At 37.5% G+C, this 27,091-nt stretch overlaps 1 protein-coding gene across 5 annotated transcripts in view; it reads right to left on the reverse strand.

Annotated features, from left to right (window-relative positions):
* EPHA7 (EPH receptor A7) overlaps window positions 1-27,091 on the reverse strand; it is a 170,443-nt gene that overhangs the window by 29,013 nt on the left and 114,339 nt on the right. For 4 of the 5 annotated variants that reach the window (XM_037392606.1, XM_037392608.1, XM_037392607.1 and 1 more), the window contains exons 6-10: window positions 17,313-17,437; window positions 13,728-13,896; window positions 6,877-6,985; window positions 6,122-6,177; window positions 2,062-2,187 (exon numbers count right to left, since the gene is read on the reverse strand). In XM_037392606.1, coding sequence (XP_037248503.1) covers window positions 2,062-2,187; window positions 6,122-6,177; window positions 6,877-6,985; window positions 13,728-13,896; window positions 17,313-17,437 — 585 coding nt within the window. The remainder of the gene's footprint in view (window positions 1-2,061; window positions 2,188-6,121; window positions 6,178-6,876; window positions 6,986-13,727; window positions 13,897-17,312; window positions 17,438-27,091) is intronic. The other variant, XM_037392604.1, reaches the window with a different exon arrangement.

The following is a 27,091-nucleotide window of genomic DNA, read 5'->3' on the forward strand; positions in this document are numbered from 1 at the left end:
CACTCAGGCAAACCAGAAACCTGAACTTAGATGTTATGCTTTCCAGGCCAGGACACTAGCCAATGAACTACTTTTATTCCCAATAATGTAGTCTATGCAGCTGAAATTATGCCCAAAAACAATCCAGAAAATATGACAACCAAAGTGGGAATACTGCACAGCTGCACAGCCACTAGCTCAGCTCAGAGGCTAAAACAAAGGATGTGTGGCACGAACAAGGGCTCAGTATAGTGGACACTATTTTGTATCTGATAGGTGGTCGCAGAGGGATGGTAACGAAAATATTGGCAAGGAAATCACATATCCCTTGTACAAACTGAGCACAAGCATACTTGCACCCTGTTTGAGAGAGACATGGCACTACTCAATAGTTGATGTGGCCAGCGTTGCTGATAATGCGTATTGAGACTGCTAAGTGGCTGTTCTGGTGCCGTCACTAGCAGAAATTCCGCGTTCTTCTTTGATGTACGAGTTTCCGTTGCTTCTTTGGGTCCTTAACATTCTATTGTTCCTGGACTGCATTTCATTTAACTCCTGTTCGCTACCTACATCAACAAGTTAAAGCCATAGCTAAACCCCACACACAACGTGCTTTCACCATAGCACTTCTTACTAACTTTCTTCAGAATGACTACTGACACACAGTAATTTTTTTTGCTATCAGTTATACTCATTAAAAGTAAGAATAAATTCATCTGTGGTCAACAAAGCCAACATCCTGGAATTAGTCTGTTACAACAGTGAAGATACATTTTAAAGTGTATACTCTGCAGCTGAAGTGTTTTCAGCATTTAGCTCAGAAGGTATCAGCAAAGTCCAACTGAACATATCTCTGTGCTCTGAACTGCTGCTATGCTGACAGTTTTTTAACTCAAAGCAAAAGATAAAGCTCAGGAATTTTTCTATGCTAATCTTGAATTTAAATCTGGTCTACTGCCTATTTATTAGAAGAGATGCTGCCATTCTACCATCACAAAAATTACTAGTTGCAGGGGCTGGATTCTTATGCTCTTAGTCATCTGAACGAATAATTTGCTCAGCAGTGTTTTTAATTTCAATGGAACTACTACTTGATTAAGACATGTTTCAACATGTGTGAGGTTACTTTAGAGAGGCATTGAGAATTCTAAGTGTAAAGTTTTTTTTTCTACAGGTAAAACAGTTTATTTTAGAGATACTTCTTTTTCTCTTTTAAAATAATACCACAGTATGTAATTTACAGTGCATGCCAAACTACAGGGTGACTTTAAAAGTGTTCTACTAATACTTCTATAAAACAACAGGAAAGCAAAAGAACATTTCCTCCAGGAATCCAAAGTATTTGATTTTTTTCTTACCCATGGAAACTTAATTTCACTACATGGAGTACTGCAATAAAAATGTCACATATCTTATTAATGCAAACAAATGAAACTGCCTTTTTAGAGCATGAACACCATGGCTTAAGTAGGTGGTAGACAGTTCAAGAGGAAGAAAAGCAATGTAATGCTGGTGCAATTACAATCAGTCATGAGAAGTTAAACAATAACTTTTTTGTATTCATAAAATATCAAAAAGAAAAATGGTAGAAGAGAAAACAGCCTTAGGGAAGATTTTGTTATACAGAAACAAGACCTTCCTAGTCTCTAAGATTTTGTGCTGCAGCCAGTTTTCCTTACTCACATGAAAAAAAGTTCAGAGGTCAAAAAGCCCACTTGCAAAAGGAAAGCGAGCAGAATTTGCACTCATGCCTGACACCTTTACTCTGACAGTAAATAATAGGCGGCAAACTTCCCCCCTCCCCCCAGTTGCATTTTTAACAGCAGATACAGAATTAGAAACCCACAAGCTTTCAATGTCAAGCCAGACTCTTCATTTACTTATTTGGGGTTTGTTGGGTTTTTTCCTCCTGTTTGTTTTTAGATTTTACAAGCGAGTGCAGCTTCATTGCTCTTAACCACTCTGGCAAATGCAAAAAGTTCTTCTATACCTGAGGTATAATTATTTGCCTGTCATTATGATGTATGAGCTTCGATCCCAGCTAAATGGAACAGTTGAATCAGGAAGCCACGGCAGCCTTACCTGCACCAATCACACGCTCAATTTTAATACAAGAGGCATCTAGCTCCTTGGCGAATTGATGGACAGCTCTATTTGGGTCCTCGTAGGTTTCAGGGTCAATGTAGGTTTTGGTGCCTGGAAATTTAACTGTAATGATGTAAGAAAGCGTGACTGTGATGAAGCAAAGGTACTTATTGTGCAGCCAGCCCAGGAATTTCATTATGCAGAGTGCTCCTTGGAAGAGTGAACCTACTTCCACGCTGCCTGAGTCAGAGCCGCTCTGAGAGGCAACCTTAGTTTTAGACATCATCTGCAAGCATGCTGACACAAGTACACAATCCCATCACCACAAATGACTAACATTAGCATCTGCATCTCCACCTTGAAGCAAAATAAGTAACAAATATTAAATAGTGCTCAATGGAATGAATGCAAGGGTTGAGGGGGAGCAAAAATAAAGCAGGGGAAGGGGTATAAGACCAACAGAAGAGGTGAAACTTTCTCTTCTGTGTAAGGACAGCAGCTTATCCTCTTTTCCCAGGTTGCATAAACAGCATTTCTTTATGTTATCTCAGTCTTCTAGTGGGATTTGAGAGGCTCCTCTACCTGCTTCAATTTGCTTAAACTACTGAATAGGTTATTATTTACAGACTGTAGCAATAGCCAAGCTAAAGTATTCACAGCACCTAGATTTTATAACCTTAGGTATATTTCTTATACCTAACATACATTAGGTATGTTTCTTGCATTAGAACACAAACATGAGAAACACTTGTCATCAACTTGTAAAGGCATAAGAAGGGAAAGTGGGGTTTGTGGCACAATTATTCCCTGTCTCAAGCACCGAAGTGAATAATCAGCAGCAACTTTCTCCAGTATAGCACTTGGAGCTACTCAGGCAGTGTAGCACTTTGGCCAGCATGTATTTTTTTCCCTTAGTTTGCTGCTGATTCAGGAAAATTATTTTTTGCTCTTCTGGTGAAAGTAGAGCAACCCTGGCAATGTATTAATCAAGCAATTTTTATGAAATAAATTCAGCTCACAAGGATTACAGTCTTGAGCTGTAATTGAATCACTGAATTAAAACTCAACTTGAAAATGCAAGAGTGTTCCTCTGCTAATTGATATACCGATATACACGTATCGGATCAAAAGTCAATACAAAACATAAATAATTTATGGTTGCTTTATAATCTTTTAATTGAACGTAAAATATCTTAAATTTTAAAACATACTGAAAAATTGCTTAGCAATCATGAGTATTTATGTTTCAGATTGTATTACTGACCAAAAAAACCCTAAACCCTCAAAGGAAAGAAAAATCTAGATAAATTGTTTGAGTAAGCTAATGAATTTACAACCAGAGAAATTATTTGAAATGTTGCCCAGGTGTTATCTGCCACATTATGTATTTAAATAGGTGTTCTTACAATTGTATTGATAACACTGCAAATTCTTACAATTATAAATATTTATTTCTTAAAACCAAGAAAGACTACAGAGAAAATGAGAAGAAAGCAATAGGTTAACTTCCTATAATAGTGCTTTCAGACAGGGACATGGAGAAGGAGCCATCCTCTTCTGTTTGCAATAAGGGGCCAGGATTGGAGGTAACCTTGCAAATCTCAGGTGGGCGTCTGATGGTCATTTATTCAGGCTGTCATAAAACATTTTGACAGGCCAAGGCTATCCTGGCATACCAACGCGAAATAATGCTGGCCTGGATTTGAAGACATTTTTAGAAGAAAATGGTAGGAGGAAACCAAACATAAATCTGAATTGCTTGACTAAACTCCTCAGTTGTACTTGTATCTTCAAGTGTAGCACTTGAGGTCAGAAAGAGTTGAGGGGGACTGAAAGGAAATACGTGATACTCTATTAAATACAGTGCTTTAAAGCCTGCGTTAAAAAAGAACGGTTACTTCTAAATAAGTGATTGTTGTAAGTTATGTTTTTGAAAACTCAGTCTGGCACCTCAGGACAGAAGAAGGTTGTCTAGATGCTATGGAGCAAAAGGACACCAAACTAGTGTTCACAGCTCTGTGACCAAGCTGGTGACCACAGACCTGGGTTCCGTCTCATTCTGTACATGGTTATAAAGTAAGTTTAAATACTACACAGTCAATCAACAGAGAATGAAACACTAGCTTGGCAAAAGTGACTTATATTTGGTGCTGTAATTTTAAAAAGACTGTGTATGATAACTGCTCTGACTGATTTGCTGGATAACCACATTTCTTGAAAGTAAACTGAGCGAAACGGACACTTATAAAGTCTCACCATTTTTGGATCAACTATTAATCACTAAGTAGCAGCTTTCATATTAAGTCACTTACGTTTTCATTGAAGCAAAAAATGTCACCAATAATGGAGACAAGGAAAGAGATTATTTAGCTAGCATATTCTTTTTGTTTATGTACTGACATACAATGATACATAGTTGATCTTTTCCTTCAAGGACATAATGGGGGATGCTAAAAGTGAAAGCAGTAGCTCTTCTAAAGACATGAAAAGCTTAAAATGCATCTGTGAGAGGCAAATTTCAAATCTATCACTCCCAGAATAGCAACATTTAAGTAACATCAGATTTTTGATGGATCCTTTAAAATCAGCTGCACTGCAAAATGTGTGATAAATAATTCCTATGCCATTATTATTTTCCACCTTTTTTTGCACAGATTACGAATTGATTTGCAAAAGCTGCAATGATGTCACTACTTAGTTTAATACTGCATTTAAATGATTTGGGTAGTAACACACCCAAACCCAGGGAGCATGAACAAATTCCAGCTGATCTGATTTTTTTCAGGGCAGAAAGGTAAAACAGAAGCCTGGATCTGTCTTTGAGTAGAGCTTTGGCTAGAACTACTTGTTTAGAGGCATGCATTAGAAAGATGTGATAAATTTGTCACTAGTGGCTACTTCATTCTCCATGTGACATTACGTTCTGATAATAGCGCACGATTTTAACATTATTTAAGATAAGCCATATTGCTTTCATTTTTTTAAAAAATGTGAATCTGATGGATTTAAGCTGCAGCTGCAATTATTGGTAGATAAAAAAGGCTACAAACAGCATAACATGACTAAATGGCAAGTTTTACTGATACGAGAGTTATCACGTATAGGAGAAGACTGGAAACCCAGGCATTGTTCTGTGACAGAACCTATATTCAGTTTAATTTTATTATGTGAATCTGCAATTCTGGATTTTCAAAATAATTTTGCAACTTAGTTTTAGCATGCTTCCTGAGTTAATGACTGATCCTAAAATAAATGAAAACATTTTTAATTTTTCATGTCAAAATGATATTACAACTGAAATGAGAAAGGGCCAAAATAAGAATTTAAAAAAAAATATTTTGATAAAACTGAAACTATTGTTGCATAAACCTTCCTCTCCCTTTAAATTTTCAACTGTCATTAACCCAAGAAAGATGTATTTTATTGAATTTTCCCAGGGTTCTAGCATAAGTTCAGATGTTAGATTTTAACGAGAGGCTTCAGGTACTACTCTTAGCCAGGCAAGCGATTCTAGAACAGAGAACAGTAATGAAGTAGCTGACCTTTCTTTTCATATTAAATATTCAATTTTTAAGGACATTATGTTTTGTACATTTGAAGCTACAATATTCACAGCAGCAGAAAACAGCTTTTTAGCATAACAGCTTCATTGTTAGGGTGGTGCAGTGACCCACACTTTCTTAATCTGAAGTTTGCTTGAGGTAAAGATCATACAGTCACTTAGCCAAAGGTCTCTCAAATACTGCGCCTCAGAGGGATCATTAGGATGGTGTGAAACATGTATTCAAAGCAACCAGGAGGGGGAAAAAAAAAAGCAGAATGAAAACAACAGTATATCACACACACGTATAGAAATCAAACCATCTGTGTGAGCAATGCTGACTTTAATCTGCATCCTTTTTGTGTAGGTCACGTTTCCAGTATTTAACCTTCCACCTGCTACTTACACAGCATTTTTAAATTTCTTAGGGCTTTGTCTTTCATGGAGTGTTGTTTTAGTATTGTCTACACTATTGCAGTTTGAAAAGGGGGAAAGAAAAAAAAACAAAACACTTACAATGAAAGTAAAGTTCTTCATCCCCTTCCTGATCAGCTTTGCTATAGCCACAATGCCTGAAAAGAAAGACACCAGTTTCACTGGGAATTAAAGACTTCCTCATATCTAAGGTCCTGACAACATCAGTTCTGCAGGCTGGGATTTCCAGGCACTGAGCACCTAACTGCTGTAGGCCCTTTGAAAATTTCAGTTATAATTCTCTTGACAGCAGAGTTTTAAATAAATCATGAACAGTTGCAATCAAAAGGCTTTTGTACCAAATACCAGTTGGGACAGGTCCTAAAGAGAAAATTCTAGTTCTGGTGAAAAGCTTCTGCAGATAAGACAGAGGATTAAAGAACTTGAAAGTAGAACACTGTTTTACATGAGGGTATTCTTAAACTTACTGCTTTGCCTCTTTTTCTTGAATGTAAAGTCATTTAAAGGCTGATCAGATAAAGTGTCAGACTTCTCCACGTGAGAAAACTGAACAGAAAGACAGACTTTGAGGAGTACAGGTAAAGAACCTGCTAGGGGTTCCTCTTACAGCACATTTACATAGGACAGAAAGAACATCTTGATTTAAGTGTGTCTTGCCAAAGTAAAAGGATGAACTGTATAATTGATAACGGGATTTAAATGAAATTTGTCCTTACGAAAAATTACTACCATTTCAATTTTGCAAATTACTATCTCAGATTAGACTATGTGACTATTAGACTATTAGACTTTACAAAAGTGGGGTCATGTGCTTATGCCTGTGCAAGGTGCAATACCTTCTCCCGATGATGAATCCAAACACCATGAAGACCAGAATGATGGTTCCTGCCACAGCAACCACAGCTATAATAATAACAGGATTCTGTTCACTGGAAACAGCCGTGGCTACAAATGGAGCACAAAGCAGAGATTAGTTTAAAATTATTCCCTACAAAGGAACTGCAAAAAAAATAAGTCAACCATCATGAACTGCAGACCATTAGTTTACCTTTGCCTGGAACCATTACATTGATAATCTAAAGAAGGGCCTCCATTGGAAATTCATCCAAATGCTGGATCAGCTAATGATCATCTACAGGGAATAAAAAGGAGCTATTCTGGAACTGACTTGGCCAAAGTGGTGCAGCCATTAGCCAAAAGACAGGAGCAGCACCAGCCACTTCCAACCCCTCCTACGGCTGCGCTGCCTTCTGTTTTGCTCGGTGATTGACTCCTTCCTAAAAGAGAATACCTCTATATCGCTGCAAGGGGCACAGCAGGAGAGTAATCCCTGCGGAGCTCTGCTTCTAGCCTCCCCTCTAAAACTGGTTGAAATTACTTTGATGGCACCCAGGGAAACAGTGTCTTACCTATAAAAAGAATGTTTGAGATGAAACAATAACTATTAACACAGATTTCCTAGTTAGCATATTTCTATCTCTTACTGTTATTAGTAATTGTAATTGCTATTATTATTCATCATTTGTTTCTGTTAGCAATGAAAAGGTGCTTCCACGCACACAAAATGGAATTCTCCACGCTGCAGAGAATTTACATGCTAAAATATCCACCCATTATTGCTGTTGTAATTCAGATATGCCTGTGCTATTAATAAATGCAAATGTATGCATGACACATTAATGTAAACCGAGGATGTAAATACTTAGCCCGAGAAACCTCAAGGCTTGTTAAATACATTGCTTGTCCGACATCTAATGAGGGTGGCCATGTACTCCGGTGCATTAAATGAGCACAGCTTTACTGAACTCTATGCTGGTTTGTAACAGCGAGGCTCTAGCCCCGAAGACTGTAAAATAACGGAGGAGACATCAGGTAGTGGTGCTGAGTAAGGGACTGTGAAAGTGTGAGTCACCTGGAAGCAGCAGAGATATCAAAGAGGGGGGAAAAAAGGAGACCCAACTGATAGCTGATTAACTAAATCATTGATGGTATGTTAATATGGTTAAATGCTGGTAGTGGTAACTGAACAGAAATGTCTACACAAAGATTTGATGAATTCCACAGAATCAGGTTCATGTTGCAGACTTCAGAGGTTCCCCTAGAAACAAAAAACCCGGTCTTTTCTTTGCTTTATCTTGGGAGAAGTGAGCCAGTCCACATGATTTATTTAGTCACTGACACTGACGTGTACTAACTGCTTCCCCCCAGAATAACAAACCCCTTGTTATACTACACAGATATAGAATAATCTGCACGGGGGGCAAATATCTTTCTCTCCCTTCAATTTTATTTCCTAAAGAAACCTTGCAATTTTTCTGTGTTCTACCAAATGCAGATGAGGAAGATCTCGTTATTCATGCAGGTCTTTAACTGAAATGAACAAATACTAATCTTTGAGTAACTACAACTTTCTGAGATACCCAGGTCACTAGAAAGCTACTACAGGCCTGCATGTATCCCACTTGTGGAACTTTCAGGCAATCAGTGGTCATTATCTCATGCAAGAGAGTAGGGGCATAAGCAACACAACTCAGTTCCTGTAACTTCACCAGGCCATCCAAGCAGACAATCCCAAACAATGTCAAATTTATGTAAAATACAGCATGTCCTAAAACTGTTCCCTTCTGCCTTTGAACTTCAGTGCAAACCTCACTTGGAAGACAAGAAGAGGCAGCTACTGCCACAATGGCCAGGCTGCAAAGCTGCATCCATCTAACAGAGTTTGGAAAAATACCCAGCCCAGACTGTCGCCTAACCTAGCAGCCAAGTTGAGTGCATGGAGGTTGACATATGTGAGTGGGTCTCTGCATTACTGCCTCACAGATTTTGGGTACTGGCACATTCTAGAAGCAAGGTGAGGATGTTATTTGGGTTCTGGAAGATACTGGGGACATGGTACACTGGCCAACTGCTAAGGTAGGTGAGATTAAATGTATGATGTATTTTTACATTTTAAAAAAAAAAGGAAAAAGGTCCGATTGTGAGCATGGTCCAGTACAAATTCAGAGATGCCAGTCTAAGACACTACCTCTGTTCAGGTACCCTGTGCTGCTTCTCTCTTCTGCGCGATAAACTCAGTGTGTTAGTGTACGGGTGAATCAGAAACCAGCTTCTGGAATGATCACTGCAGTTTGCCAGAAACAGAGGTGCTGGAGTGTTCTTCAAGGAATGCTTTTGAAGTGTAGATGATCCCTTCAGGGGGTGCCTGGCATGGTTACCTGTCACTGGTGCTGACACAATGGTGATGGCAAGGAACCACCAGCAGGACAGGGAAGTCTGCCCGTTCCTTTGCTTAACCTGTGCTCAGAGGGTGGGACAGGGATCTGGAACTTGGGCAATTATGGTATTTGTGTATCCAAATGAAGGAGGCAATGCTTAATTTAAAGGAATTTAAACAATCGTTTTTTTAAATACAGGGTTGTAGGGATGGGGAATGGATATCCAAACACCCTGTAGGATTTAAAAAAGATCAGCTGTAAAAGCTGTGCTGCTCCTCCAGTGATATTTTCTCATGAAAGCAACCTGAAACGTATGATTTCCAGAAAAGAATTCCTAATGAAGTCCACCATGAAAGCTTCAATGATATATTGGATTCATGTAGGCCAAATATTACTATAGTGGGTTCGTGTGGCAAGGTTTTGGTAGCAGGGGGGCTACAGGGGTGGCTTCTGTGAGAAGATGCCAGAAGCTTCCCCCATGTACAGTAAAGCCAATGCCAGGCAGCTCTAAGATGGACCCACCGCTGGCCAAGGCCAAGCCCATCAGCGATGGTGGTAGCACCTCTGAGATAGCGTATTAGGAAGGAGCAGGGTGGGAATCTGCACCAGCGAGAGAGAGGAGTAAGACTGTGAGACCAACAACTCTGCAGACACGAAGGTCAGTGAAGAAGGAGGGCAGGAGGTGCTCCATGCGCTGGGGCGGAGATTTCCTTGCAACCCGTGGTGAAGGCCATGGTGAGGCAGGCTGTGCCCTGCAGCCCGTGGAGGTTAATGGTGAAGTGGATCTCCACCTGCAGCCTGTGGAGGACCCCACGCCAGAGCAGGGGGATGTGCCTGAAAGAGGCTGTGACTCCATGGGAAGCCCACCCTGGGGCAGGCTCCTGGAAGGACTTGTGACCCCGTGGGGCAGCCTGTTCCTGAAGGGCTGCACCCCGTGGAAGGGACCCATGCTGGAGCAGTTCCTGAAGAGCTGTAGCCTGTGGGAAGGACCCATGCTGGAGAAGTTCACAGAGGATTGTGTCCCGTGGGAGGGACCCCACGCTGGATCAGGGGAAGAGTGTGAGGAGGAAGGAGCAGCAGAAACGACACGTGATGAACTGAACGTAACCCCTGTTCCACCGCTCCGCACAGAGGGAGGAGGCAGAGAAATCAGGAATTAAGTCCAGGAAGAAGGGAGGGGAGGGGGAAGGTGGTTTTTTTCTGATTTGAATGGTAATAAATTAAACTAATCTTCCCCAAGACAAGTCTGTTTTGCCCGTGACAGTAATTGCTGAGTGATCTCCCTGTCCTTATCTCGACCCACGAGCCTTTCGTTGTATTTTCTCTCCCCTGTCTGGTTGAGGAGGGGAGTGATACAGCGGTGCTGGTGGGCACCTGGCATGCAGCCAGGGTCAACTCACCACAATTACTTTCTTAAATATTATGCTTTATGCCTTCTATAAAAAATTCTAATAGTGTAATTTCAGACATTAGGAATAAATTGTACATCTGCATATTACTTCAGCCTTGCTTGATTTAAACTGATTCATGGCAAAAGGAAAAAGCAAAGTCTTCTTCACGCTAGGTTGTGCTCAGCTCTTTTACCTTAAGAGTGACAGCTGTAACAAGTGGCAAAATTTCCTTCAGTTACAAAAAGCACAGGATCGCCTTTAGATCCACTGGCTACAAGTAATTTAATGTAACTTTTAAATACTTAGTGATTGACAAGACAAATTTACCACTTAAATGATATTCTACACATTTATATTTTCTTCTTGAAGGACTTCGGTCTCTAATAACAAGCAATGATTCCTACAAAAAAATGCAATGATTAAAGTACTTTGATCTGTGGAAAACAGTATAGAACAGAAATATCCCGCCTTTTTAAAGCATTGTTACTTCATAATTATGATTTTTTTTTACATAAATATGTATGCAATTCCCAACATGTATGATATATGCAAATACAGGCATAAAATATGTATATTTTACGTATCAGATGATAGTAATGGAATGGATGTTGTTCCTCAGATATTGAGAAGTGGCCATGCAGCTTCTATCACAATTCATAAACTGGAGCACAATACAAAAATCTACTTAATCAACAGCACCAACCGAATGGTGCCAACCAGTTGAAGTGCCAGGAGAAATGCAGGTAAGCAACACGACTAGCTGACTGTGATGATCATTATATATATTCTTAAATAAATGTGTATATATGTGTGTGTATATATATATATTTTATCCCTATATATATATTCTCAAAATATTTTTTACATATTCAAAAACTGCATTCCACTGGAACAATGAGAAGCCAGTGCCTCTAAACTGTAGCATAACATTGGTCTACTGCTCACCTGCACAGTACTTCATGTGAGGTATATTTCCTAAAAATGATCCAATAAGGATCTCTTTTTAAAATGTTAACAAAAGACTATTTTGATTACCCTGCAAGTTCTGATAAAACTATAAATAAAATACAAGAATAAAATATTTTTGCACAAAACAATTCTCGAAGAATTTAATGGAATTTACTATCTTTTTATCAACATTTTAATTATTTCTGAAAACCATATATGGAAAATTGTGGCTCCTTATCCTTGATGGGAATTATATTCTATAATGTCCTCTCAAGATATGGAAAAGAAGCCACTTTTAAAATATTCTTTAATGAAAAAACAGGACATTTCACATGGCATGTCAAAACAGAAACCTGGCCTGTGAAAACAGAAAAATCCGTTGTGCATACTGGCCAAGTATGTCACTGGTTTGTGTGTATTTTTTCAACACCTGAGTCAGAAAAAGGGTACACGAGCATGGTCAGTGATGCATTTATTCTAAGGGTTTCCTAATCTTCCATATGTTGACAAAACTCCAGTCAAGACCGTTATCTTTGCTAATCTTAGCAGCTACCAGAATGCTTACATTCAGTATATAAAAAATACCCAGGTAATTAAGGAAATCTTGGGAAACATTTTGGTTTACTGATTTTAAACTGCTATGGACAATAAATTAGCTAATTCGCAGGAACTTATGACAGATTATGACAGACTCTTAATTTGTTTTCCAGGAATCTACTTGAAATAAGAAGTTACTTCTGGCTATACTTCAGGTTCCCATTATGCAAAATGGTGATTTTGCTACTGACTCTTTTGAAGCAGACATCTACGGACGGAAAGTATGCTATCAGACACAGAGAGAACAATATTAGTAATAACAGTTTATTGCGGCTATTACGATAATTACTATTTCAATTATGTTTATTAGATATGTGGTATTATTCATTATTGAGAGCTCTCATATTCTGTGTGGAGCCAAGGTGGAATCAAGACCTAACTACTGTGTTTTAAGAATACCTGCAAACTGTCCAGCCAACACCTGGCTGCAATTAATACGGTGCAACACCACGTGCTGCAGAGTGCAGAGAGCACGGTTGGCACCCATACCCTTTGAACCTGTAGGCTATGTATTCTCAGCTCCAAATCTGGCTGACCTGCCTGACAGCAGGTCAGCCTGAAGCAAATGACACAAAATAGAGCAACCACATTTGGGTTTGCAACAGAGCGGAGAAGCTGCCAGGGACACAGGCAGTTCCCATGAATGGGCTCACAGCTGCCAGGTCTCAGTGATGGAAGAGTTTCCTTCTAAAGATTCAAATTGTGGAAGATTAATCATGTATGCAAATATCTACACTGGTGAGGGAAAAAAGGTATCACTGCGATTTTTCAGACAAATAAGGACACAAGATTGGTTTTAGCATCAAGGAAAGAGCAACGTTTCCCAAAAAGTTATCTCTCTGCTGAGATGTCAGAGCCACATTCTCTGGTGTGCTGTACTGACAGAACTTGCACTTCAGCTTCATACGTTCCATTGTGAGGGTTTTTGAGAGTTGCTTTTTTCTTTAAACAGCTTACAACATATTATACGAGCCTCAAAGAAACCTTTGAGACCCCTGTTTCTTTACTAAACCAAGTTGAAACTAGCTAATTAACTCCAAAGACCCTAAGGATGGCCATATAGCTTAACCAAGAGACCCACATAAACAAAAGTATACAGAATTTTTTCAGGAAATCAAACAGGGGGAAAATACCCTGGAGAAGCCTTTGTGGCCTGAAATCTGCTCTTGCCTCCTCTCCCCAGTTACAGAAGAATCTAGGAGAGTTACTCAGCTCACCACTACACACTTGTCTTGTGGGGGGAAGGAGGTGTATACTTGATGAAAAAAACATTTCCCTTTGTGTTGGAAGGACAACAGAGAAGAACCTGATATGTTATAAATACTCGCCAGCTAATTATAAGAGTGTAATTTGTACTTCTATGGTAAAACAACTAATTGAAGCTCGTCCTTCAACATACAGTGACAAAAATCCACCTTAATGTAGAAATTTATTCTTTCTAGTTTTAATAGTATTGCCTATGATTCTTTTCTTTCTTGTTTTAATTACTACTTCTACTGCAAGTGTTAATTTCCTCTAAACCTAATTGTTTACCTGTTGCTTCTTCCAGCGTGGCAACATCCAGTCTGGGGCTGTAATTTCCATAACCGGCAGCAGTAAAAGCACGAATCTGGAAAACATACACTGTTCCTGGCTTTAGGTTATTAATAGAAGCTGAAGTGGACTTGGTTTTCACTGTTGAATAGGTCCTCTCCCTTTGATCCTGGAAACAATAAGACAAAAGATTAAATGACAGTTACAGGTCAGATTTTATCATGGTTGCACATCAGCGACTGACAGCCAGCCTGGGTAGTTTATTTCAATTTGCTGAATGCTTTTTTTCCCAACATAAAAAATAAAGCATACTCTGTGGAGTATTACAAAACACTGTCAATGCAATGAGGAGCTCTAAGTGTAACATAAAATTCAAATGGGATGCTCATGTTGTTACTCATAAAACATCCAGACACAAAATGATTGCTTCTTTGGCTCTGATTACATTTTGTGAAATTTTGATGAGAAAATAGCTTGACCGCAGCCTTCCATGGGGATCTGTGGGGACTAAATGTGTTGTTCAAGGACAGGGAAATCTGTTCTTTCAGGGTCAGAACACCTTCCCTTGTTATCTTCCAAATACCTTTACAAAAATACAGATTCTGAGATCCTTAACTCAGTTTTCACTTAGTGGTTTTTTTTTGTTTGTTTGTTTGTTTTTTTGTTGTTGTTGTTCCGGCTTTTAGTCTTTTCTCAGGTTTTGACTCTATGGCATCAAGAAGAACCCTGGGAAAGAAGCTCAGCGTGACATCTCCCAAATCTGAAGCTGTAAGATTACAAACCCTATGAGTAATAGCTCACTTTCAAATACTACAAAAGCTGTATTACAGATCATTACGGTATTCAAAAAGCTCTATTTATTCATCACATTTACTGGTCCAGATTATCTTTCAGCATAGATATGTGCAGCCCTGTTGATTTTTGGTGGCAGATGCAACCCTGATTTGAAGGGCAGAAGAGATGAATTAACCAACCATCTGAATGCACTACATGACCAGAGAAGCATGAGCTGTACAAGGCAGTGCTAATGAGACAGATACAGAGGGAAGGAATAAATCTGTAACTCATTTCAATAGTACTTCAACAGCTAAAAATGACGAAGGACCTTCCCTTTCACAGTCAGTAAAGCAGCAAAGGCTTTTGCTGAAATAGTGTTAAACACAACATACATGATTTCTTTTCTGAGATTCAGTAATGGCTTCTCCTGGTTCTTGCCCAGTCTGACATTTGAGCAAGCCCAGCGGCTCAGCTAGCAACAATTTTTTGTATCTTCTCCAAGAGGGTTTAAATCATCTGTAAGTGAGGACCATGGTGGAATGTATGTTGGTATGTGAGAAAGAGCAGGAATGCTTGAGAGAAGAGAAACAAGTGTAAGGAAATTGTAGTCAGGTTTTGACTGTAAGCCACGGTGGAATTTCAGAGTTTGGGTTTTGATGCATAAGTGAGGCTTATTTGAATTGCCAGCAGTTCCTGCATTCAAAATAAGTAAGTAAAAAAATAATAATAAAATAACCTGTGCTAGAAATCTCAGAAGACAGGCTTACTTGGGAGATTTCAGACAGTTTCCATTTCAGCCTTAGCCAGAAGTGAGAGGTGAAAAAAACACTTATCAGAATATTTCAGAACCACAAAAATGCTTTATTTAATTTGGCTCTAAAAGTTCAGAATATTTTTTTTTCACTTAAACTAATGGAATAAAACTTAAACTGCGTCTCTCATTCCGAGCAAGAAGCTTATGAAGTACTTTTCAAGCTGAACTGCATTACTTTGGAAGGAAGACAAGCATTTAAGTATTGGTGTTAAAATTGTCTCACTGAATTAAATGTATATTGTCCAGTTTATCTGTGGTTGTAGGATGAGCTTCTTATTCCCTTTTGTTAGTTTCACTGTAGTAAGTATAATACTGGTAGGACTCCTTCCATTACAAAAGAACTTTAACATCAGTCCTTGTCTTTGCAAATGTAGGAAACTGGCAATGAAATTCTGCTGCTTATTTAAAGTAACATGAATATATCAGGAAAATAATAAAAGCCATGTACTGAAAGTTATTATTATATGAAAAGTATAGCATCTTGATAGTTATTCTGTCATTTTCCACTACCTATTTAAATTATTTATTTCATTTTAACAGATCAGAAACTATTTTGCATATTAAAAAAACCCCAAACCACAAGTTTTTGGTTTGTAGCTTTGTATTTTTAAAGGGTTTTTTTTTGTGTGCAGAGAACAGTTTTGCCTTCGGTAAATACATAAACTGTGGGGGTTTTGGTTTTTTTTTTTAACGTATGGACTTTATTTATGTGTGTGTGTGCGCACACATGCTTGAGGAACAAAAATTACCCGCTAAAATCAATAAAGTTTCTTTAAAAAAATTGTTTAGCTTTTTGTCCACACCTGGTAAATTTTTTTATAAGTGATTAAAGTGAACAACATAAGCTGGGAGTTAGCATCAACAAATAAACATTTTATTCCATTCCCAAACCATATAAAGATCTTTTGATAAGTATATTTGTGTAATTCAGCATTGAAAATTAGATTTGACACTTGATATTAGATTCAATCTGGTCTGAATTTACCTAATTCTATGTTACCTAGTAAGCTGACATACTCTTTTTGATATAGAGGTACTACTACCTTGTTTGCAGAGATGAAATGTCTTCACAAGTGATCACAAAGGAGCTCCTTTGTTCATTTCTTTGCCTTTTAATTCTTTCTTTTTTCTCCCAGATGTTTTATAAAAATTAGGAATAAGTTACATGCTGCAGCAAGTTTCCCAGGGAATCTGGAGGAGCCATACTTAGTGTGGGTCCCATGACAAACATATAGCTGCACAACCTGCCTTCACTCTGCTTTCATCCAACCTACAGTTGTCAGATTTTTTTTATTCTGAAGTACCTCAAAGTTATCATGAATGAAGCCCTAGACATGCTGAAATGCATGGCAAAACTCCGACTGACACCAATAACATTGAAATTTCACTCTACCAGAAACAGACATCACTTAATCTGCTATTGAAAGGCAGCCTCAATTCATTACTGTGTTGAGAGAACAAGTGAAGAAATAAATTTCACAATGCTGGGATTTTTAAAAAAGAGAAATAAGGAATATTTATCAGCTGAAACTGTAGGAAGTGGTTTGGAAGTTTTCAGACATCAAGTCAAAGCTGCCCAGATCATAAGGAAATACCAAATGCAGTCAAGAGCTGTATTTGACACATCATCTCAAGACTGGAATTACAGCGACACAGAAGGAAATGAAAAAAGCTTTAAACACAATGTAGAGGAGACAGAAAAATGACAAATATAATGGTAAAATAAGTCCAACAATAACTAAAAAAAAAAAAAGTGAAAAAACCCAGGCAGATTTCAAGTGGATGTTTCATTTTTAAGATACCCTGATGAAATATATGAGACATATGATAGCAGTAATAATTGCAGGGATTCACTAGTTATTAAAAACAAGCAAAGTCACTGTGACTTTGAAGAGACAGGATAGTTGATGACTTTAACATTGTTCTACAACACACCAAGCCAACACGAAGCAAACAGCACATTGTTGTACATTACAGGTAATCTTAGCACTTACTTTCTCATAATACTTGATTTCATATTCAGTAATGACTCCATTGGGATGTTCTGGTTCCTGCCAGGAAAGCTCCACGCTCCTCTGCAGCACTCTCTCTTTCATTACTCCACTAACTTGCGAGGGAGCTGTTTGGACAAGATGTGTCAATAAATAAAAAGCAAATTTGTTGGATGCCTAAAATCAAATGTCATTACTGATCCGTCCCATGCTGAGCCACTTTCATTAAGGTAAAAGAAAGCACCTTTTCATAGCTCGCAATTTAAAACTAATGAATATTCAAGCAGGACCCTATTACTGTTCATAAACTTAGAATGAAAATAAAATCAAAGTGCAAACAGGAAAAAGTGGCATTGTTCAAGTTAGTGCAAAACTGAGATTGATGGTTAGGAGTAACAATTAAGCAAATTAATTCTGATTAATATAGCAAAGTAGATTTTTAGATTGATGTGTAGTAAATTAAGAGTCTAAATGTTTATTGCATATGTTTCTGAAATGTGCATAAAAAGAAAAATAATACTGTAGAAATAAAATCACATTTTCTGCTTAATAAATTGTCTGTCACATTACCTGTTAAGGACGTTACTGGGTGATAAAAATAACTTTGTTAAGAGACTAAACCCCCTCTTTTTCATCAGTTCAAACCTTCCAGGATATCCTCTCTTTAGAGCTGAAGTTTCCATATTTGGTCTTGGCATTTTTTGAAAGTGTGAGACAATTTAAGAAGTAGAGCTCATGAAATAAAGGGGACACTGTCTTCCTCCACCTCATGCCACAGAGACGCACATACATGCACACTTGCGTGTGTGCACACATACACACAGTTTCGTAATAAAGATCACCCACAAACAAGCACCTTTTGAAACTAAAAATAATAACAGTAATAAAAGATACAAGCGTTGTAGAGCCATTGATTCTCATCTAAAAATGTTTGAGATAATGTGAGAAAATGTGAGAGACTGAAAAAGTTACTTGCTTTATCAGCTTATCTGATGTTTAACTGAACCGAAAGACAGCAGATTTTCTACTAATGTGCAGTTCAAAAGGAGGCCTAACATCACACTTTTCCTCAAACATACATACTACCTACACGAGTGTACCACAGAAGCCCTGTAAAGCCATAGCTCTTTAAAAAACAGCTACACCACCGGAACCATGCAGAACTTGAACTTGTTCTCTTTCAATTCAGGACCCTCAGCCCTCTAGAGTTAAAAGCAAAATGACATTTACATGTACAGGAGCTTGGTCACATTTGGACAGCAGATTCAGACACAGGAAAGGAAATTAAAATCAGAGATAAATTTATTGATCTTTTTCAGATATAGAATCTGGTACCGATTCTATATTTGAATGTTCGAACAAAAATTCTGAAAAATTTAAATACTTTCTAAATAAAAAATGAACTTTATTTCAAAACTGTATATAAAGCTTTCACTATGTAAACATGACGTACAGTCTTCAGATAAAACAGAATTCTTATGCCATGCAACAAGCAGGCGAACTTCACTTTATTTAATTTAAAAAACATAGAAATAAAACATGGAGAATGCACACTCCTGTAGCATTAAGGATAAAAATATAATGATAACATAAAAATATCTACAGCACAATCAACACAATAATCCTCTAAAACACTTTAAAATTTGATTGTTAAAGTCTTATTTTAATTGTGAGGTTTCTAGCATGTTTTCCTATAACATGTATATTCCTGTAGGCTTTTAAATGAAATTTATTTACATTTCATTAGAGGCTCCAAGGGTCCAGGAAAATTAAGGACTTAAGTTATGCATGATAATTATCATTATGAACTATTATGTTGTATATAATCAATATAATCAAAGTTGAGGACCCCTTCATGTAGGCTGTCTAACTGATAATATAATAAAATTGTATCATCCAGACACCGTGGGTTGATGCACCATTCCAAGGCCAGGATCACTCTCTTTCACTCTTGCATTCCCTTTCTAAAACCTAAGAGTATGTTCACTCTCTAATTAGTGAAATATATTCTTTCTGTAGCCAAGAGTCTGGAATGCAGCAAACTAATTTACTCTGTCTAGTTTTCTTTGCCATGGTTAACTAGTTGTCGTCTTTGTCTAAATGAGTACCACAGCATCCTGGCTGGATTTCAGAGGTCATTACGTTTCATGTATAATTTCCTATCTCACCCAGATAAATGCTTTCAAATTGCTAACTTTACATTTTTAGATGTCCAGAATTGTTAATGTTCATACTTACAATGAAACAATTTCATATTACCTCGGTCACTGGAGTTTGTTCTTAACATTTTCTGCCTTTTGTTTTAGCTTATCGATTTTTTTCATTCTGTTGGTCATAGCATTTGTTTTTTTTAAAGCAGTGAAGCAAAATGAACTTGCTTCCTCTGGTGTTAGTTAACCCTGTGTATGTAGGGAAGGAACAGCAATGCAGAAAAGGAGCAACAGAGAAGGGAGAAGATTTTAATTGGGGAAATTAAATATACTGTCTGAGAGTCCTATTTAACATCTGAACAAAGCACAAGACAAATTTGCATATTCTATTCTTAAGAAATTTCCATTCAAAACCAAAATCTCAGTGATTTATCAACACTGCAAGACAGCATTCAGAACTCTTAAATAAATGCAATCCTAAATACATTTTCTGTCGATTAATATTCCTTTCATTCAATAAAGGTCAGATTAAAAGCTGGTTTTGAGGTTTTTTGGGGTTGTGTTTTTGCTTTTTTTCCTACCCTAACTAAAAATGTTGTGCTACTTTTCATTGGTAGAAGAACCACATGAGGAAGAAGAGAAAGTCCAACCCTGAGACTTTATATGTTGGTAGCTCTGAAGACAAATATGTTGTATATAATTCCCATAACATACGATACTCCTAAAATGCAGTAAGTTATCTAAGATTATTTCCTATCCCCGTATTTGTGTTTTTCAGGGGAAGAAGGGAATCATCAAATGAGTTGAAGCCAGAGTATCCTTCTCTGGCAAGGTACGCCAGTCTGTTGCTACTGCAAGGAAATCTCTGTGATCTAGAGCAACCATGAAAGTCATTCCATTGACGTGAGAGGATAGACATATATGCTATCTTTACCCTGCCTTTTGGGTTCCATTTCTTGATCTGTGCGTAATGAGAGCGTACAGATCAGAAGCATTTTGTTCTTTATTCTAGTGTGATAATTTCCTCTGTATTTTCTCTGTGCTTTTCTTACAAACTGTTTTGCAGTCATGTTTTATTTGTTCCAGCTTCCTGACACCTCCATTTAAACCTTTAGCCTGCTTGTCATTGCCTATTAAAGTTAATTAACAACCTATTTATGGTTTTAAAACAACTATGTTTGAGCAAGCTTGAAAATGAGTTAATGCATACAATTAATCCCTAAGTACTATATAAAATATGGTATTAAATCACACACAAAAAAAGAGATAACTATAAAAACAGAATTAAGAATACCATTTTTGTTCCCATTGCTAGCTAAACCAATAATAATACTACTACTAATAGTAGTAGTAGTAGTAATAATACGTTAATACTACTGAGAATGCTACTAATAATAACAATAACAATAACCTATATCCAGTATTTCTTTATTTCAGTAATCTAGTTCTTGCCACTGCATCTATAACAAAGTTTTTTGGGGTAAAGACACTTCTTACAGCATTTCTAGACAACCAAGTATCCAGTCCTGAATGACTTGAGCATAAATAATCCCTACTGTATCACTTCAGGTTACAAAGAAGCGTCACTTGTCAGAATAATTATTTCCATAATACATTACACTGGGGGATACAGGCTGTTCAAAACACCATTTGCTATCAACTTTCTTTCTGATATACCTCATCTCTTCTTTTTCTCCTTCTTGCTGACACAATATCCAATGCATCAAACACACACAGCCTCTCAGGGCTAACAGGCAGATGTACCTACACATGTTGCATAAGAAAATAGAATGACAGGTCCTCAGCACACTCATTCACCTTTTTTAAATGCTTCAAATATACCATTCAGCAGAAGGAAGAATTGATTTTCACCAGGTTTCTGCATCACAGCCGCAGAAAAATATAACTCTGCTGGGCGTTACTGATAAAGCCTTCAAGTTACATTGATTTCAAGCTGGTCATCATTTTCAGATCAAGTTATAGAAAAAGTTAAAACTGAGATGTCAAAAAGAGGAGGATATTCCAAGGAAATACTCTGTTCCAGAGAGAATACTGCATCTGGTAAACTGACGTGTTACACCCATACTGCTAAGTGAAACACATGGTATGTTATTAATATGTGCAAATATTTAGGTATAGAAAACTGTGGTGATTGTTTTGGGGGGCATTGCTTTTAGTCCAGAGTCCTCTGAAAATGTTATAATAGAATCACTTATGCCTTTAACCTCTATCCTTAGCTATTCCCTGGTTCTCATGCCCAGAATTTCCCTTGATCCACAGTGTACTTTCCAACAGACAGAAAGAGATGCAAAATCAAATCTTTTGCACTTTATGGGGGGGAGGGAGGGAGGCACACCAACAAACACACAAATCAAACAAAAAAACTCACCAAAAAGTACAAAATACTAAACCAAAACAATAAAACTGGAAAATGAAAACATGTGAAGCTCTGGACTTTCACATGTAAGGGGAATTAGGCATAAGGCACCAATTGGAAGCACAAAACCACCTGCAACATTTTTATTGAAAAAAGGTAACTCAGCAAAAGAAACATACCTAGCCATTTCTCTGAGATTTCTGAAAGCCCTGCACCTTTAATGTGTCTCAATTCCATTACCAGAAGCCGTCACGGAAACTTTTAATCTGATACTTTTTCAAAAGTGTCTCTAGAAGCAGCATCCTGGGTGTTTAGTAGTTCATGTGCATAAAACTATTAAAAATCCTCAGAAATAAGGGTTTCAATCCTGTAGTCCCACTTCATGCAGAAAGCTTCACAAATGAACATGAGTAAAGGCTCTCGGTGCAGGAGCAAATCCTACATTAACAAATGCTACCAAATCTACATTTGCAACTCCAGCTTCATGATTTGTTATACAAAGACTAATGAATGAACGGGCTATCAGCCTGCCTTGATCATTTTCATATTTCTTTATCTTATAATAGCATAATATAGTTAAGTCAATCTGAGCTTTGTCTGGTACTTGCTGAAATCAACACTAACACTCTCACTTTCATAGCACGAGACTCTTACAGCACTTCTTGAAGGACAAAAACTCTTGGCTTTTGGCTTCTTTCCTTTTTATATTGTGAAGATATGCAGCAATCACTCAAAAACACCAGCTTTTCATACAGCAGCAAAGAGATCAATTTTTACATCCCTGTAAAACTGTATGTTAGGGCCCAACGTAAGTTTTACATTATGTGAAGCATTAACGCCATTTTTCTTTAACAGTGTTCTGCAGTGGTTGGGGAGTGTTTTGAGTATTCAGCCTGAAGGGGACATTGATAACAGATGCAAACCATGGAAAAACAGAGATATTTGTATCCCAATGGTTATAACCTACTATATTATTTCTTTTTAAAATGTCTTTGCTGTCTCCTTTCTTGGCAGAAATTTTTAGATAACAGAGTTGCTTTGACTCTACATCTATTTTAAGTGAGACTGGAATCTGGCATTTTACCAACAACAAATGTGAAACGAACCCATGTCTATATATATACAAAATAGTAGCAGAAAATTATACTGTTGTTAGTTCTTAAATGGTTGCTTAGGAAGAGAATACAAAACTCCCTATGCTCTATAAACAGTCCCGCACCAAGATCGCCCGAATGGCACCCTTCTGGGCTGGTCTGTGCGCTAATTTGCCCCCAAGAGAAAGTGTGTAAATGAAGTCATGGCCTGGTCCGCCACCATGCTCTGGTTTGCTCTGAAGGGAAATTTAGGCATCAGAATTGCCGAAATTACTAACTCAGAGTGGTAGGCAAACAGATTATACACCTTGAGGAATTGCAGCTGTCAGGGGCCTGGGGTCAGCATGTGGCATCAGACTGGTTTTTATGCTGGTCTGAAGCAGCATGCCTCGGGACACACGCCCTTGCTTGCTCCTAAGGAGCTGTCTGATGTACATAGATGTCACTTGAAACAAAACCTTGACAAGGGTTTGCAGGTACTAAGAAAATTTTAAGACTTTACTGTGTAGATATTTCCCTTATTTTTTATTCTGTTTCCTATAAAGATGCAAAGGCTTTGTGTGAAAAAAACCCACAAAAAATATATTAAAAAAGTTATATTTATTATAAACAATATATAATTGTTATAATTAAATAATATATAAATAATATTTGCTATTATATTTAAATTATTAACAATTTCAGAGCACCGTAATATGGCAGTGCTACTCAAGCCACGATAGAGAGCTGCCACAGTTTGCCCTTTGAATGCTTGGGAAAAAATGCATAATTTCTCTTCATGTTTACACTAATATGTACAATAATTTTCATGTTATTTTATACGATAGTTCATGCAAAAAGATAACAGAAAAGAACAGGATAGCCCTTAAACTGAACATTATTAAATGGATAGATAGAAATTCATAAGATTTTCTTTCTTCTTACGGTGTATTTCTCTCCCCTCAGTTAAGTCTCCACATGACAAAGCAGCCCATGATAAAAGGTTATTGAGTACCACTGTATTATGCCATTAGTGCCCATTGCTTTGGATCAATGACAGAGAAATTCCCCACTGTGTTTACAAGCTGCAGCACTCAAAAAGAGACCCAAATAAATCAGATATTTTACACTAACGATATCCTACAGAGAAGCCATTTTAACTTCCTCTCTGACACACTTTACTTTCCGGCCCATAAATATAACACAGTATGCTTACAATGCTCTGGACGCCGTGAGCAGAGGCACACAGCTCTCTGGGCCACTTGGGGATGTCCTGAGAACACGGTAACAGGCAGTGTAGTCAAGTCATACCTGCAGTCAAGTATTATTTAACTACATTGCTCCATGACATTTTTTACCATTGCTTTTTGTGGTTGAGAAACTCTTAAATTACCTGCTGATCTACAGAGAGGAACAGAAGCAGCAGTTACTCAAAATACTTTTGCAAATGAATGAATACATGTAAGTCAAAAAATGAGGAAAAAAAAATATTCTGATCTCCCCTAATATTATTAGTGAAGTTCAAAGAAAGCTTAAGCTTAAATAGCACTCTTACCAAGTATGTAGTGATTTACTTATTGTGCATATCTTTTTATATATATCTGATGTATGCAAAATAGTTAATCATTTGGTAATTCCTTCATCAAGTTCAAAACTCACCAGCAGCATCATTTTTAAATGCTGTCTACTCTGGCAAAATTCTGGGGAAGGAAAACTATAAAAAGAAAAAAAAAAAAAAAGAACAAGAAGAAAAAAAAAAAAAGAACTTACCAGAAAAAAATTAAAAGACCAGGGCTGACAGTTTGTCTATCATGTTTTGGACGGTTTTTTGGTCAGAATCTACATCTAGACACATTCTATGAACTCTATGTTTCTATGTTTCTCCTGCCTGCCATTTGGTACAAACATTATTGTCATGTCTGTATCCCATTTCTCCCAAAACTGGCGACTTGGGCATCAATCAGTGCTGAACAGACGCCCAGTCGCGTAACAAGTGACAACATTGACTCCCAGGGTATCCACAACTCTTGCTTTGTGAATAAGTTTTGACATGTCAGGCACAAACCTGATTCTTACAAATGTGTTAGAGTAACAAACGAGCCTTACAAATAACAGAGAGGGGCTTTTGTTCTCCTGAAGCATTTGTTTTCCTTTGCAGAAGAAATATTTCTATGTTAATTAGATTTTTCTTTTGTCCTGCCTTCTTTTGCGATTCATCTTTCATATCTTTTTTTTTTTTTTTTAGCAGAAACATCTGCCACCAGGCTTGCAGCAAATCCTTGGCACACAGGTATTACTCTTCATTAAAGAAAACAAAACACCACAGAACTCCCCAAAGATGAGGACACTCTTTTCCCTGGTGGGCTACTCAGACACATTATGTACTCCTTCTGTCTCCAGCCATCTCTGCTGGCAAGTGTCGGTTACAGACACAGGTTTTAGGGAACAGAAGGATAAAGCACAATTTACAAATACTTTCCTATGGAAGCAGACAGATGTAATGACTGAGACTGTTTGCTGTAATTGAGTTTCATGCTGTCATCTATTCAGTCACAAAAAGATGTCAGCTTCAAGGATGTTACTCGGGGGGGAGGGGGGAACCCAAACCAACACCACCAAGAAAAACCCCTTAATACATTCTTACTGCTGCTGTATAGCTAATATTGCTACCCTAGTTTGACTTCTGTGAAAGTTGCTTCTTCTGGAGGGTATGAGGTGATCAGAACTGTGGCTTTGCAGGCCTGCAGACCAGTATGATTACGCTTATTTAGTGTAGGACGTCCAGGAGACAACTGAATGAATTCCTGCCCCATAACAACACGCTACGTTTCAGATATCGCCAACCAAAACCTGGAAACAAAGTGCCATGCTAAAAAAAATAAAAACAGTTGATCAAATATTAACAGAAAAGCATATAAATATTCTATAAAGATGTCAGCACAAAACAATAATTACCACTGTGCCAGAGGTTTGATCAAACTGATGTTTTCAAAGACATAATTGTTCAGTGGGGGAAAAAAATATTACTCTTCTAACATTCCTAAAATGTGTACAACTTCTGTTACAGCCTTCCAAATTCCTGTGAAATGCATTGTAATGGCACTGCTAACGATGGCCGTATTTCTGAAAGCAGCATGGGTGGTATTCACAGGGAATGCAGGGAGTATTCCTTGCAAACAGAGCCTGCTTCTTTTTTTTTTTTTTTTCCTCATGTTATGAGCCTGTACTTCTCCCAAAGAACACTAAATCTCTAGAATTTAAGGAGATACATAAATACCCATCTGGGAATCTCTGCTACAGTGATAAATATCAGTAGTAACAAGCCTGAAGTTAGTGACTACACACAGGAGTGAAAGTCATGTCCGCGAGAGGAAGGTCAGGTACAGCAGCCAGTCCTTGGTCAGGGCCTGTGGAATAAGCAGTTCTGCTGACCAGAGTTAGGTCACCACTGTGGAGAACTGCCACTGGCATAAATACAATATTCAGAATTTCTCTTGAAGTATAAAAATTCACGTACATCCTGACAACTGAGACAAAATCCATTTGATACAATGTTGACTGTCCCAAATGAAATAACTTTGGAAGTATGCACGAGCTAGTAAAAAAAATGCTGTCATGCAAAAGCAGAAGGAAAACGCCTTATCTTAGGGGGAACATATTTTGCAAAGTGAAGCTAGTTAATTGATTTGAATATACAACATAAATTAACATCTGCCTATTAAACAGCAATAATTACTTTAGCAACACTGCACATACTTACCTGATAATAAAATATACAAAATTTGTATGAAAATATCTTCAGTTTGTTCATATTTTCTCTTTTGTGCAACCAGTAGTGTTAAAACTTCTAACAGGAATAACACATTTCTAGGACTTAGGCAACTATTGACATTAAATTGGCATGATTTTTAAAAAGTGTATCCCTCCTATGTATTACACTAACAGTAAACTCTAAACATAATTTCCAAAAGGCTTTAAATATTCTTGACTTTGAGTAGATATTGATTCCTACATCTCCTTACTGCTTAAAATAACCTTTGATTTGGAGGGGGTTTTTTTTGTTATTTGAGAACATGCTATGGTTCAACACTTCTCCAGCTTCTGCTCACCAGAAAACTTTGCACAAAGACTTGTCTTCATACAGAAACTTATTAAACTGGAAATACATCAATCATTTAATGG

The sequence above is a fragment of the Falco rusticolus genome, chromosome 6 (assembly GCF_015220075.1).
Source record: "Falco rusticolus isolate bFalRus1 chromosome 6, bFalRus1.pri, whole genome shotgun sequence".
Classification (NCBI taxonomy): domain Eukaryota; kingdom Metazoa; phylum Chordata; class Aves; order Falconiformes; family Falconidae; genus Falco; species Falco rusticolus.